Source organism: Procambarus clarkii, chromosome 1 (genome assembly GCF_040958095.1).
Source record: "Procambarus clarkii isolate CNS0578487 chromosome 1, FALCON_Pclarkii_2.0, whole genome shotgun sequence".
Taxonomy (NCBI): domain Eukaryota; kingdom Metazoa; phylum Arthropoda; class Malacostraca; order Decapoda; family Cambaridae; genus Procambarus; species Procambarus clarkii.
Window position 1 is genome coordinate 18,893,643 of NC_091150.1, and position 16,409 is coordinate 18,910,051.

General features: G+C 50.4%; 1 protein-coding gene across 1 annotated transcript in view; it reads left to right on the forward strand.

Moving 5' to 3' along the window:
- LOC123753952 (salivary peroxidase/catechol oxidase) overlaps window positions 1-16,409 on the forward strand; it is a 67,401-nt gene that overhangs the window by 12,928 nt on the left and 38,064 nt on the right. Inside the window, exons 2-3 of the mRNA XM_045735970.2 lie at window positions 11,652-11,834; window positions 12,074-12,254. Coding sequence (XP_045591926.2) covers window positions 11,652-11,834; window positions 12,074-12,254 — 364 coding nt within the window. The remainder of the gene's footprint in view (window positions 1-11,651; window positions 11,835-12,073; window positions 12,255-16,409) is intronic.

A 16,409-nucleotide genomic window follows, 5' to 3' on the forward strand; every position in this document is an offset into this window, starting at 1 on the left:
CTGGTGACCTGTTCCATCCTCACACTGCCTGGTGACCTGTTCCATCCTCACACTGCCTGGTGACCTGTTCCATCCTCACACTGCCTGGTGACCTGGTCCATCCTCACACTGCCTGGTGACCTGTTCCATCCTCACACTGCCTGGTGACCTGGTCCATCCTCACACTGCCTGGTGACCTGTTCCATCCTCACACTGTCTGGTGACCTGGTCCATCCTCACACTGTCTGGTGACCTGTTCCATCCTCACACTGTCTGGTGACCTGGTCCATCCTCACACTGCCTGGTGACCTGTTCCATCCTCACACTGCCTGGTGACCTGGTCCATCCTCACACTGCCTGGTGACCTGGTGACCTGGTCCATCCTCACACTGCCTGGTGACCTGTTCCATCCTCACACTGCCTGGTGACCTGTTCCATCCTCACACTGCCTGGTGACCTGTTCCATCCTCACACTGTCTGGTGACCTGGTCCATCCTCACACTGCCTGGTGACCTGTTCCATCCTCACACTGTCTGGTGACCTGGTCCATCCTCACACTGCCTGGTGACCTGTTCCATCCTCACACTGCCTGGTGACCTGGTCCATCCTCACACTGCCTGGTGACCTGGTCCATCCTCACACTGTCTGGTGACCTGGTCCATCCACACACTGCCTGGTGACCTGGTCCATCCTCACACTGTCTGGTGACCTGGTCCATCCTCACACTGCCTGGTGACCTGGTCCATCCTCACACTGTCTGGTGACCTGGTCCATCCTCACACTGCCTGGTGACCTGTTCCATCCTCACACTGTCTGGTGACCTGGTCCATCCTCACACTGCCTGGTGACCTGGTCCATCCTCACACTGCCTGGTGACCTGTTCCATCCTCACACTGTCTGGTGACCTGGTCCATCCTCACACTGCCTGGTGACCTGGTCCATCCTCACACTGCCTGGTGACCTGTTCCATCCTCACACTGCCTGGTGACCTGTTCCATCCTCACACTGTCTGGTGACCTGGTCCATCCTCACACTGCCTGGTGACCTGGTGACCTGGTCCATCCTCACACTGTCTGGTGACCTAGTCCATCCTCACACTGCCTGGTGACCTGGTGACCTGGTCCATACTCACACTGTCTGGTGACCTGGTGACCTGGTCCATCCTCACACTGTCTGGTGACCTGGTGACCTGGTCCATCCTCACACTGTCTGGTGACCTGGTCCATCCTCACACTGCCTGGTGACCTGGTCCATCCTCACACTGTCTGGTGACCTAGTCCATCCTCACACTGCCTGGTGACCTGGTGACCTGGTCCATCCTCACACTGTCTGGTGACCTGGTGACCTGGTCCATCCTCACACTGTCTGGTGACCTGGTGACCTGGTCCATCCTCACACTGTCTGGTGACCTGGTGACCTGGTCCATCCTCACACTGTCTGGTGACCTGGTGACCTGGTCCATCCTCACACTGTCTGGTGACCTGGTCCATCCTCACACTGTTGGTGACCTGGTCCATCCTCACACTGCCTGGTGACCTGGTCCATCCTCACACTGCCTGGTGACCTGGTCCATCCTCACACTGCCTGGTGACCTGGTCCATCCTCACACTGCCTGGTGACCTGGTCCATCCTCACACAGCCTGGTGACCTGGTCCATCCTCACACTGCCTGGTGACCTGGTCCATCCACACACTGCCTGGTGACCTGGTGACCTGGTCCATCCACACACTGCCTGGTGACCTGGTCCATCCTCACACTGCCTGGTGACCTGGTCCATCCTCACACTGCCTGGTGACCTGGTGACCTGGTCCATCCACACACTGCCTGGTGACCTGGTCCATCCTCACACTGCCTGGTGACCTGGTCCATCCTCACACTGCCTGGTGACCTGGTCCATCCTCACACTGCCTGGTAACCTGGTGACCTGGTCCATCCTCACACTGCCTGGTGACCTGGTCCATCCTCACACTGCCAGGTGACCTGGTCCATCCTCACACTGCCTGGTGACCTGGTGACCTGGTCCATCCACACACTGCCTGGTGACCTGGTCCATCCACACACTGCCTGGTGACCTGGTCCATCCACACACTGCCTGGTGACCTGGTCCATCCTCACACTGTCTGGTGACCTGGTCCATCCTCACACTGCCTGGTAACCTGGTGACCTGGTCCATCCTCACACTGCCTGGTGACCTGGTCCATCCTCACACTGCCTGGTGACCTGGTCCATCCTCACACTGCCTGGTGACCTGGTCCATCCTCACACTGTCTGGTGACCTGGTCCATCCTCACACTGCCTGGTGACCTGGTCCATCCTCACACTGTCTGGTGACCTGGTCCATCCTCACACTGCCTGGTGACCTGGTCCATCCTCACACTGTCTGGTGACCTGGTCCATCCACACACTGCCTGGTGACCTGGTCCATCCTCACACTGCCTGGTGACCTGGTCCATCCTCACACTGCCTGGTGACCTGGTCCATCCTCACACTGTCTGGTGACCTGGTCCATCCTCACACTGCCTGGTGACCTGGTCCATCCTCACACTGTCTGGTGACCTGGTCCATCCACACACTGCCTGGTAACCTGGTGACCTGGTCCATCCACACACTGCCTGGTGACCTGGTCCATCCTCACACTGCCTGGTGACCTGGTCCATCCTCACACTGCCTGGTGACCTGGTCCATCCTCACACTGCCTGGTGACCTGGTCCATCCACACACTGCCTGGTGACCTGGTCCATCCTCACACTGCCTGGTGACCTGGTCCATCCACACACCGCTTGGTGACCTGGGCCATCCTCACACTGCCTGGTGACCTGGTCCATCCTCACACTGTCTGGTGACCTGGTCCATCCTCACACTGCCTGGTGACCTGGTCCATCCACACACCGCCTGGTGACCAGTTCTCTCTACCTCTGATGAACGCATGACGGTCAGAAACACGTTCAGTATTTTTCAATGTGGTTTTCGGAATTTTTGTGTAATACGTATTAAATATATTTAAATATGGATATATAGTTTTGTAAAGCAATCTCTCGCCCGTCCCCGTCAGCATCTGCCAGATGGACGCCTGAGGCTCTTACCTAACATAACCTTTATACCAGTCACACAGGTCCTGGACTTGTTGGTCATCGTCGACAACGTCTGACCCGCCGGCCCTATCTTGGTCAGGTGAAATGTTGGCCAAGGCTCCTAGCTGTGATCTCCTGGCCAAGGCTCCTAGCTGTGATCTCCTGGCCAAGGCTCCTAGCTGTGATCTCCTGGCTGTGCTCTCCTAGCTGTGATCTCCTAACTGTGATCTCATGGCTGTGATCTCCTAGCTGTGATCTCCTAGCTGTGATCTCCTAGCTGTGATCTCCTGGCCAAGGCTCCTAGCTGTGCTCTCCTAGCGGTGATCTCCTAGCTGTGATCTCCTAGCTGTGATCTCCTAGCTGTGCTCTCCTAGCTGTGCTCTCCTAGCTGTGATCTCCTGGCCAAGGCTCCTAGCTGTGATCTCCTGGCTGTGATCTCCTAGCTGTACTCTCCTGGCTGTGATCTCCTGGCTGTGCTCTCCTAGCTGTGATCTCCTAGCTGTGCTCTCCTAGCTGTGTTCTCCTAGCTGTGCTCTCCTAGATGTGATCTCCTAGCTGTGATCTCCTAGCTGTGCTCTCCTAGCTGTGCTCTCCTAGCTGTGATCTCCTACCTGTGATCTCCTAGCTGTGATCTCCTGGCTGTGCTCTCCTAGCTGTGCTCTCCTAGCTGTGATCTCCTAGCTGTGATCTCCTAGCTGTGATCTCCTAGCTGTGATCTCCTGGCCAAGGCTCCTAGCTGTGCTCTCCTGGCTGTGATCTCCTAGCTGTGATGTCCTAGCTGTGCTCTCCTAGCTGTGATTTCCTAGCTGTGATCTCCTAGCTGTGATCTCCTAGCTGTGATCTCCTAGCTGTGATCTGGCTGTGCTCTCCTAGCTGTGATCTCCTAGCTGTGATCTCCTAGCTGTGATCTCCTAGCTGTGATCTCCTAGCTGTGATCTCCTGGCTGTGCTCTCCTAGCTGTGATCTCCTTGCTGTGATCTCCTGGCTGTGATCTCCTGGCTGTGCTCTCCTAGCTGTGATCTCCTAGCTGTGATCTCCTAGCTGTGATCTCCTGGCCAAGGCTCCTAGCTGTGCTCTCCTGGCTGTGATCTCCTAGCTGTGATGTCCTAGCTGTGCTCTCCTAGCTGTGATCTCCTAGCTGTGATCTCCTAGCTGTGATCTCCTAGCTGTGATCTCCTAGCAGTGATCTTCTAGCTGTGATCTCCTAGCTGTGATCTCCTAGCTGTGATCTCCTAGCTGTGATCTCCTAGCTGTGATCTCCTGGCTGTGCTTTCCTAGCTGTGATCTCCTTGCTGTGATCTCCTGGCTGTGATCTCCTGGCTGTGCTCTCCTAGCTGTGATTTCCTAGCTGTGATCTCCTAGCTGTGATCTCCTAGCTGTGATCTCCTAGCTGTGATCTCCTGGCTGTGATCTCCTGGCTGTGCTCTCCTAGCTGTGATCTCCTAGCTGTGGACTCCTAGCTGTGATCTCCTAGCTGTGATCTCCTAGCTGTGATCTCCTGGCTGTGCTCTCCTAGCTGTGATCTCCTTGCTGTGATCTCCTGGCTGTGATCTCCTGGCTGTGCTCTCCTAGCTGTGATCTCCTAGCTGTGATCTCCTAGCTGTGATCTCCTAGCAGTGATCTTCTAGCTGTGATCTCCTAGCTGTGATCTCCTAGCTGTGATCTCCTAGCTGTGCTTTCCTAGCTGTGATCTCCTTGCTGTGATCTCCTGGCTGTGATCTCCTGGCTGTGCTCTCCTAGCTGTGATCTCCTAGCTGTGATCTCCTAGCTGTGATCTCCTGGCCAAGGCTCCTAGCTGTGCTCTCCTGGCTGTGATCTCCTAGCTGTGATGTCCTAGCTCTGCTCTCCTAGCTGTGATCTCCTAGCTGTGCTCTCCTAGCTGTGCTCTCCTAGCTGTGCTCTCCTAGCTGTGCTCTCCTAGCTGTGCTTATTGGACACTTTTTATGCCCTGCCTGAAAGTGATAGAGGTGGCTTCCACAACTTGTCGTTCAGGTCATTCCACTTGTTGACCACCCCCCCCCTTCCCCCCCCCCTCCCACCCCTCCCCCCCCCCCCCGTACAGGACACCAGTGTTTCCCTACATTTCTTTAAGTCTCCCCTTGTTTCCCCTTGTTTGTTTTCTCTCATTATAAAGTGGCAGTTTTTGTCTGAATATTGTATGGAGTGATCATGTCCCCTCTGATCTTGTCAGCTCAGTTCTTATATTCAGACACTCTTTCAAGGTTAGTTTTTGCGAATCACGAAGAGTGGCTACCACGCCGGTGCTGCCTAATATAATGTTTCTGGTGGTAGTGATGATTGGCATTGTGGTGGCAGGGGAGACGGTGGTGGCAGGGGTGGTGGTAGTGGTGGTGGCAGGGGTGGTGGCAGGGGTGGTGGTAGTGGTGGTGGCAGGGGTGGTGGTAGTGGTGGTGGCAGGGGTGGTGGCAGTGGTGGTGGCAGGGGTGGTGGCAGGGGTGGTGGTAGTGGTGGTGGCAGGGGTGGTGGTAGTGGTGGTGGCAGGGGTGGTGGCAGTGGTGGTGGCAGGGGTGGTGGCAGGGGTGGTGGTAGTGGTGGTGGCAGGGGTGGTGGCAGGGGTGGTGGCAGGGGTGGTGGTAGTGGTGGTGGCAGGGGTGGTGGTAGTGGTGGTGGCAGGGGTGGTGGCAGGGGTGGTGGTAGTGGTGGTGGCAGGGGTGGTGGTAGTGGTGGTGGCAGGGGTGGTGGCAGGGGTGGTGGTAGTGGTGGTGGCAGGGGTGGTGGTAGTGGTGGTGGCAGGGGTGGTGGTAGTGGTGGTGGCAGGGGTGGTGGCAGTGGTGGTGGCAGGGGTGGTGGCAGTGGTGGTGGCAGGGGTGGTGGTAGTGGTGGTGGCAGTGGTGGTGGCAGTGGTGGTGGCAGGGGTGGTGGCAGGGGTGGTGGCAGTGGTGGTGGCAGTGGTGGTGGCAGGGGTGGTGGTAGTGGTGGTGGCAGGGGTGGTGGCAGGGGTGGTGGCAGGGGTGGTGGTAGTGGTGGTGGCAGGGGTGGTGGTAGTGGTGGTGGCAGGGGTGGTGGTAGTGGTGGTGGCAGGGGTGGTGGCAGTGGTGGTGGCAGGGGTGGTGGCAGGGGTGGTGGTAGTGGTGGTGGCAGGGGTGGTGGTAGTGGTGGTGGCAGGGGTGGTGGCAGTGGTGGTGGCAGGGGTGGTGGCAGGGGTGGTGGTAGTGGTGGTGGCAGGGGTGGTGGCAGTGGTGGTGGCAGGGGTGGTGGGGTTTCCCGCGATACAAGAGAATGTGGAAAGCAAACTGAATGTTGAAACATACCTTAGATCAATCTTATCAGCCACTTAGTACACACTCTGTTACGGCCTGCTTGAGCCAGTAACCGGGATCCGGATTCACGAAGCAGTTACGCAAGTACTTACGAACGTGTACATCTTTTCTCGATCTTTGACGGCTTTGGTTACATTTATTAAACAGTTTACAAGCGTAAAAACTTGCCAATCAACTGTTGTTATTGTTATAAACAGCTTCCTGGTGCTTCGGATCTCATTAACTGTTTAATAATTGTAAAGAAAGCCGCAGGAGATTGAGAAAAAGATGGACAGGTTCGTAAGTGCTTGCGTAACTGCTTCGTGAATCTGGCCCCAGTTCTTTCTGGTAACGTGCCGTATAGCCTCTTCTTCTATGATCCGCCCCAAGTCAACAGTAAGTGCTCAGTAACTGGCAGTAGCAAGTAATAGTGCAAGGAATGAAGGGGATAAACAAGGTACAATTACACCTTAACCGATATATTATCTATCGAAGTATAACTACACTTACGTACACAGTGTCGCTTTCACCCAGAACACTCAATGTATCCGCAGTGTTCTTCAACACCCGGTGAGTCCGCTATCTTCCAGTACACGTCGTCCACGCTCAGTGGTAATCAGCGGCGAGGTCACCTTCCTCAACATGGGCGCCAGTCCACACACTGTATCGTCACGGTGTCACAATACATCTGCTCTCCAGAAACACCCTGGGTAGAGGGCTTCAGCAACACATTAGCAACACTTCTCAACAGACGGCCACTACTGCCTTCTTGTAACTCCTCTTGACTAAATCCTGCGTACGTCGGTCCACACAACACTACACAAGTCCAGCAGCTAACACACTGCTACTACCGACGGCGGTCACTTGTCCTCTCACAGGACCAAGTCAAGACTCCTGGACTGCCCAAGGTGAACTGATTTTGATAATGCAATTGATTCCTGCGTCTCACCTGCAACCCATCCTCTGAATAGAGAGTACGTTTTAATACTAAATGTAATAAGTACATTCTTGACTGTCTGCATAGTACATAAATGCACTTAATTGTGCTGTTACATTTACCTCCCCATTTTCTGTTAATACACTAAAAAAAATTTAGGATGAAGTTTTTGTGTTCATTTCTATATACACAAGTTTTAAATATAAAGAATTATTTCTTCAGTTTTATTAAACAATAGAGATTTTATACAAAATTTGAAAATATCCTGAGTTACTTTATAATTTATTGAAAGACTTTAGTTTTGTTTTATTAATTTTATAAAATTGTAATATCAATATAGCTATAGGTTAAGTACTTAATTGTAATTAAGAAGGAATAAATGCTATTTACATGCTTGTCCTCCTACACTCCAAGGTTAGGTTAGGTCGTGGTTTTCTATACTCTAATATTCACAAAATTTTGGTGCGATTAAGTGTATTTATGTACTATGCCGATAGTCAGGATTGTACTTATTACATTTAGTATTAAAACGTTCTGTCTATTCAGAGGAGGAGCTGCTCACCTAATACCTGGAAGTTGGAGTGCGGGTCCATAGATGGCGCCGAAATCGCCACATCTCACTCCATAGAAAGCGATATCGCGGTGATATCGTGACACACTCAACACGCACTCCCGGCTGCCTCTCAACCCGTGGTACCCACCAATTCCAGATCATCCTCACACATATATATATGTTATGGTTATGGAGCAACGTTGTGCGTAGATGTAGTCTGGTGAGAGTGACGCAGGGATGATGCTGGCAGGATGCTCACGGCTAAGGATGAAGGCGCGAGATAACCAGTCATTATACAACCTGTTATAATGAACTTTCTCTAGAGCACCGTCCATGGTGGTCCCCCCTCCCCCCCCCCCCCTCCTCAGGAACACTTCACACACCACCAGCGTGTATGGATATGGATATCTAACCCACCTGGGAATTATGGGAATCAGAGATTGACCTGTTCCACCACCCTGAGTGTCTATCGTCACTCACAGTAACCTGTCCCACCACCTGAGTGTCTGGCGTCACTCACAGTGACCTGTCCCAACACCCTGAGTGTCCGGCGTCACTCTAGTACTTAGTTACAGCAGCTTGTCCCCTAGTATACTCTGGCATTAGTCTACTGCGTGTCCGAGGTACTCCCAGAGTTGTCCCTACACGCCCACACAGCACGTGCAGGGGCGGCCTACTCCCTGAAGCGGACTGGTGATACAAGGGTCGTGGTCCCTGCTGTAGGAGCCTGTGACTGGTCCGTAACTCTCGTGGTCGTCTTCTCCACGTCCAGCCTCCACTACCCGTCGTGTGCCGCTGGTTGGTGGGCCTTACATGGTGCCCAACAGGTTACCCAGTGCTGTGAGAGGGTCTGCCGCCCTGACCTACCATACACTGGCTTCCCTGGGCCAGGGTCCTACATCAGCCGGCAGGAAACTCTGGGGCGAGTCATCACTGGGGTTCCAACTCACGCTTTTGATAAGTTATTACTTCGTGACATGCCCCTCCTCCTGCCCCCCGCCCCCCCCCCTTCCTCATGCCCTCAGGCAAGAGAGCGGACCTCAACAAGAGGTGAAGGCCTCTGGGCGTGGCACTCGTCAAGTGCCTCTCTGACAGGTGTTGACACTGACGTGTGACCCAAACTTCAGTTCCTGACCCGTCGGCTCCACCTCGCGGCTCTCACTTCTTTATGACCAGACTTTGTGTTGATTACTCTGGCAGGTCTGGCCCATCCCCAGGGGAGGGGCAGGTCTGGCCCATCCCCAGGGGAGGGGCAGGTCTGGCCCATCCCCGGGGGAGGGGCAGGTCTGGCCCATCCCCCCCCCTAGGGGAGGGGCAGGTCTGGCCCATCCCCAGGGGAGGGGCAGGTCTGGCCCATCCCCAGGGGAGGGGCAGGTCTAGCCCCATCCCCGAGGGGAGGAGCAGGTTTGGCCCATCCACGGGGGGAGGGGCAGGTCTGGCCCATCCCCAGGGGAGGGGCAGGTCTGGCCCATCCCCAGGGGAGGGGCAGGTCTGGCCCATCCCCGGGGGGAGGGGCAGGTCTGGCCCATCCCCCCCCTAGGGGAGGGGCAGGTCTGGCCCATCCCCAGGGGAGGGGCAGGTCTGGCCCATCCCCCCCCTAGGGGAGGGGCAGGTCTGGCCCATCCCCGGGGGGAGGGGCAGGTCTAGCCCCATCCCCGAGGGGAGGGGCAGGTCTAGCCCCATCCCCAGGGGAGGGGCAGGTCTAGCCCCATCCCCAGGGGAGGGGCAGGTCTGGCCCATCCCCCCCCTAGGGGAGGGGCAGGTCTGGCCCATCCCCGGGGGGAGGGGCAGGTCTAGCCCCATCCCCGAGGGGAGGAGCAGGTTTGGCCCATCCCCGGGGGGTGGGAGGGGCAGGTCTAGCCCCATCCCCGAGGGGAGGAGCAGGTTTGGCCCATCCACGGGGGGAGGGGCAGGTCTGGCCCATCCCCAGGGGAGGGGCAGGTCTGGCCCATCCCCAGGGGAGGGGCAGGTCTGGCCCATCCCCGGGGGGTGGGAGGGGCAGGTCTAGCCCCATCCCCGAGGGGAGGAGCAGGTTTGGCCCATCCACGGGGGGAGGGGCAGGTCTGGCCCATCCCCAGGGGAGGGGCAGGTCTGGCCCATCCCCAGGGGAGGGGCAGGTCTGGCCCATCCCCCAGGGGAGGGGCAGGTCTGGCCCATCCCCCAGGGGAGGGGCAGGTCTGGCCCATCCCCGGGGGGTGGGAGGGGCAGGTCTGGCCTCCCCCGGCGAGGTCCGGCAGAGGAGCGAGGCCTGACACACCCCCACGGGTGAAGGGACCCATATACATACGTACACTTACAATATAAAGAGGAAATATAACATTTGCTTCAATATTTGTGTTTAATTTTGATTGTGAATAAACACTTTTATGAGACGTATTTTATAACGATATATGATAAAGTTCTCACTCAAATTTGCAGGGGGGATGGTCTGGGGTACGGGAGGAGCATAGGCTGGTCGGAGTTGGCTTAGGTTGAATGCTTTAAGAAATATTATCAGTTATAAACGCCCCTGAAGCCAGTTACACGGAGTTAAGCATGAACTATAGAGAGTGATTAGCGTAGAGTTGTGAACTATTAATGTAGATTTGTGAAATATTGGGTGAGATTAACGTAGAGTTGTAACTAAAAAAAGAAAAAAGAAAACCTTCTTGCGAGATGGGGACTTGTATTACCACTGCTGCCTTATTCAATCTTGTGTTGTTGATATCCTCAAAATGCATCCGGAGTCTGCCAGTGCAGACCGCTTATCACATGCCTCTGTATGACTAACCGTCCTGTGTGATGGGGATTTTTTAGCATCACGTAGTTAGTTTTTTTTGACACCCTGTACTGCCCTTCATATAGTCTAGGGCAGCTAGTTCTTGACACACCCTGTACTGCCCTTCATATAGTCTAGGGCAGCTAGTTCTTGACACACCCTGTACTGCCCTTCATATAGTCTAGGGCAGCTAGTTCTTGACACACCCTGTACTGCCCTTCATATAGTCTAGGGCAGCTAGTTCTTGACACACCCTGTACTGCCCTTCATATAGTCTAGGGCAGCTAGTTCTTGACACACCCTGTACTGCCCTTCATATAGTCTAGGGCAGCTAGTTCTTGACACACCCTGTACTGCCCTTCATATAGTCTAGGGCAGCTAGTTCTTGACACACCCTGTACTGCCCTTCATATAGTCTAGGGCAGCTAGTTCTTGACACACCCTGTACTGCCCTTCATATAGTCTAGGGCAGCTAGTTCTTGACACACCCTGTACTGCCCTTCATATAGTCTAGGGCAGCTAGTTCTTGACACACCCTGTACTGCCCTTCATATAGTCTAGGGCAGCTAGTTCTTGACACACCCTGTACTGCCCTTCATATAGTCTAGGGCAGCTGCACTAATGCACATGTTCCTAAATGTGTTAATAATAATAATAAAAAAGAAGCGAAGTGGAACAAAAGCAGAGATGTGTGACGTACACATTTATGTACTACATGAGAGGGAAGGAATGGAGGGGGGGGGGGGGTGGAGAGATAACTAGATAAAGAGTATGCAGAGATAGGGGGTTTGTAGAGATAGACATATGTGAGTTAATAGAGATGGGGCAAACAGTCAGAGAGACCCGGGCAGTGCCGGATCCCCCCCATTCCCCCCTAGCATGTATTCTTATTACAATTTTTGTAGCCTGGCCCGGGCCCTCATACCAGGCTCTGTACCGTCAATGTAATCATTCTCGGGTAGATGGCGCCATGAGTGTCCCCGCGCCATGCAGGGGGTACTGAGCTAGCGGCACCACGCAGGCTCCCCACGTCCCTGCTCCACATTAGGAGTGCGAGAGTTGGTATATTAATGTGTAACTCTTCATGTTTCAGGTGCACAACAGCCAGCGTGTTATTGCTTCTGGTTGGCCTCGGGTCTTGCAACGAGATCAACAGTGCCAAGACAGACAGTGTTGCTGGTGCAAGTGAGGCAGCGGAGAACACCAGCAACGTCAGTCCTCCGGGCGACGCCGAGAGAGACAGACGCCAGGTGAACCATCTGCTCCAGGCTTACAGGTGAGTCGCTTGCTCCCTCAGTCGGGACACTTGGTCCACGGGGGCGGAACCCCCGTTATGACACGGGGAGATCAACCCCACTTGGTCCACAGGTGCGGAACCTCATCATTTAGAGGTAAAAGATCAGCCAGACTCAGCAGTTGAAGTGATCCTGGCTGTGTAAACTAGACAGTAAGAAATACAGTTGGAGCCATGTTGTGGTGCGGACCAAGATGATAATATCCGTCCCTCTTCAACAGACCGTACGGGGTGTTGTCCCCCCACACACCGGCAGCCTTCCTGACGCCCTTCTCCATCTTCGCCGCCCGCCCCACCTTAGTGGCGTCACAGGTCCTCAACTCTCAGCGCCTGGAGGTCGTCCCCGGCCCACGACGACCCTCACCCTTCACCACGCCGTTTGCCACAAGAGGCAAACCCTCGGTATGTTTATGATGCTGTTAACTCTCTGCGGGTGTGTGAACCTTCACTCTTACATCACTGTAAATGTTTCAACCTCAATAACAAGACACAATGATGAATACAGAATATATATATATTTTTTTTTTGTTTTGAGATATATACAAGAGTTGTTACATTCTTGTAGAGCCACTAGTACGCGTAGCGTTTCGGGCAAGTCCCTGGAATACGATCCCCGCCGCGAAGAATCGTTGTTACAACCAAGTACACATTTTACTGTTGCGTTAAACAGAGGCTACAGTTAAGGATTTGCGCCCAGTAAATCCTCCCCGGCCAGGATACGAACCCAGGACAAAGCGCTCGCGGAACGCCAGGCGAGTGTCGATATTACTGGGGATGACCACGTCTGTAAGTACAGGCGAAAATAACAGAACCAAAAATACAAGTTCTGTGTATAAAATGTTCTTTACAAGTAGCTTGAACCCGAGGGTCTCTATACGGGCGAGGCTCGAAACCTTGACCATCTCACGGATGCTCGAAGCGGTTCAGACCGTTCGTGGGTTCGTCTCCTCAGCCTCAGTAATCTGGATGGACCTTTAAGCCTGTTGGTTTGACATCATAGTTTATATGATCAGTTAATTATGTATTTTAGAGCTTGAAGCTTCCATACATATACACATATAGAAGGTTCCATACATATACACATAGAAGGTTCCATACATATACACATAGAAGGTTCCATACATATACACATAGAAGGTTCCATACATATACACATAGAAGGTTCCATACATATACACATAGAAGGTTCCATACATATACACATAGAAGGTTCCATACATATACGCATAGAAGGTTCCATACATATACACATAGAAGGTTCCATACATATACACATAGAAGGTTCCATACATATACACATAGAAGGTTCCATAAATATACACATAGAAGGTTCCATACATATACACATAGAAGGTTCCATACATATACTCAATGTTTCACACATATACACATAAAAGGTTTTATTATATATATATATATATATATATATATATATATATATATATATATATATATATATATATATATATATATATATAAATCTACTATCAAATCTGCTAATAAATAAATCTACTAATCTACTAATACTAATAACTAATACTAATATTAATATAATACTAATACTAATAAAATACTACTACTAAATCTACTAATAAATCTGCTATCAGAATAATATCAAATTCTGCTTTCAGACAACACTCAGCCCACTTGTTTAACTCCCTAAACATGCTAAACATAATCTCACTCCACAAATTCTCCTGTGTCAACTACATTTACAAAACCCTGTTCTTAAATGCAAATCCTGCTCTGAAACTCTCCCTGGACAGATGTAATAGGACCCATTATCACCACACCAGAAATAAATATCTCTTTGATATCCCCAGAGTTAAACTTAATCTGTGTAAACACTCTATGCAAATAAAGGGACCCAGTTTATGGAACTCACTCCCTACTGAAGTGAAAAGCTGTCCAACTTTTACATCATTCAAAATCAATACTAAAAAGTACCTAATTTCATCTTCATAGTTTTTCACTCTTTGCCTTAAAATTGCACTGTATCAATTGCTACCCAATCTCCCAACCTTTATGTTCCCAATTTGAACATCTTTACCATTGTGATCATTGCTGTCTTCTTATATGTGCTGCCAATCTGTTGTATGGTGTTTATAAATCTTGTTTAAATTACCAATCAAGCTGTCAATGTAATCAATCAGAGCTTTAATATAACAATGTGCTTTAATATACTTACTAATCTCTCTCATCTCATTTTTCTCTTGCAATGTATTTGTTATCATTTATCAATTCTGATAGAAATTACCTACTTAAAATTATCTGTTAGATTAAGGACCTGCCCGAAACGCTGCGCGTACTAGTGGCTTTACAAGAATGTAAATACTGTACTATCCAATGTATTCTCACAAACCCATTGTACCTTCTTGTATATATATAAATAAATAAATATATATATATATATATATATATATATATATATATATATATATATATATATATATGTATATATATATATATATATATATATATATATATATATATATATATATATATATATATATATATAGAAAGTTCCATACATATACATACAAGGTTCCACGCTTATACATAGAAGGTTCCACGCTTATACATAGGTTTCATATATACACATAGAAGGTTCCATACACATACACAGAAGGTTCCATACATATACACATAGAAGGTTCCATACATATACACAGAAGGTTCCATACACATACACAGAAGGTTCCATACATATACACATAGAAGGTTCCATACACATACACAGAAGGTTCCATACATATACACATAGAAGGTTCCATACATATACACAGAAGGTTCCATACATATACACATAGAAGGTTCCATACATATACACATAGAAGGTTCCATACATATACACATAGAAGGTTCCATACATATACACAGAAGGTTCCATACATATACACATAGAAGGTTCCATACATATACACAGAAGGTTCCATACATATATACACAGAAGGTTCCATACATATATACATAGAAGGTTCCATACATATACACAGAAGGTTCCATACATATATACATAGAAGGTTCCATACATATATACATAGAAGGTTCCATACATATACACAGAAGGTTCCATACATATACATAGAAGGTTCCATACATATACACATAGAAGGTTCCATACATATACACAGAAGGTTCCATACATATACACATAGAAGGTTCCATACATATACACATAGAAGGTTCCATACATATACACATAGAAGGTTCCATACATATACACATAGAAGGTTCCATACATATACACATAGAAGGTTCCATACATATACACATAGAAGGTTCCATACATATACACATAGAAGGTTCCATACATATACACAGAAGGTTCCATACATATACACATAGAAGGTTCCATACATATACACATAGAAGGTTCCATACATATACACATAGAAGGTTCCATACATATACACAGAAGGTTCCATACATATACACATAGAAGGTTCCATACATATACACATAGAAGGTTCCATACATATACACATAGAAGGTTCCATACATATACACATAGAAGGTTCCATACATATACACAGAAGGTTCCATACATATACACATAGAAGGTTCCATACATATACACATAGAAGGTTCCATACATATACACATAGAAGGTTCCATACATATACACAGAAGGTTCCATACATATACACATGAAATAAACTCAAATATAGTGTCAGGAAAACTCCGATGTCACTTATAAATACGGTTATTAACACTACAGCCGTGAACACACACACATTAAGTGGGAGTCATTACTTTACTAAGTGTGAAGAGAAAGGAATACAGACAGACACATCGATGATCAAGAGACACATAGTAACTGATGTCTTCACACTACACCAGACGCGGGGATACTTTGTCACTCTAGACACCTGTATCCGGACACATGTGACTAACAACTCATAGACAATGCGTGCTTGTCGCTCAGTGTCTCTGAAAAGTTATCACACGTGGATCAAAAATAGGAAATATGAGGTTGTTTGAGCATGTCATGGTCAAGCGGCTCATGGCGTGTGCTTGAGAGTAGCCAGTGTTCAAGTTCGTATCCTCTGAATGTCTCATATTGATTTCCCCTAGATCACGTCACACATCAGCCCCTAGATCACGTCACACATCAGCCCCTAGATCACGTCAAACATCAGCCCCTAGATCACGTCACACATCAGCCCCTAGATCACGTCACACATCAGCCCCTAGATCACGTCACACATCAGCCCCTAGATCACGTCACACATCAGCCCCTAGATCACGTCACACATCAGCCCCTAGATCACGTCACACACCAGCCCCTAGATCACGTCACACATCAGCCCCTAGATCACGTCACACATCAGCCCCTAGATCACGTCACACATCAGCCCCTAGATCACGTCACACATCAGCCCCTAGATCACGTCACATACCAGCCCCTAGATCACGTCACACACCAGCCCCTAGATCACGTCACACACCAGCCCCTAGATCACGTCACACACCAGCCCCTAGATCACGTCACACACCAGCCCCTAGATCACGTCAGACATCAGCCCCTAGATCACGTCACACACCAGCCCCTAG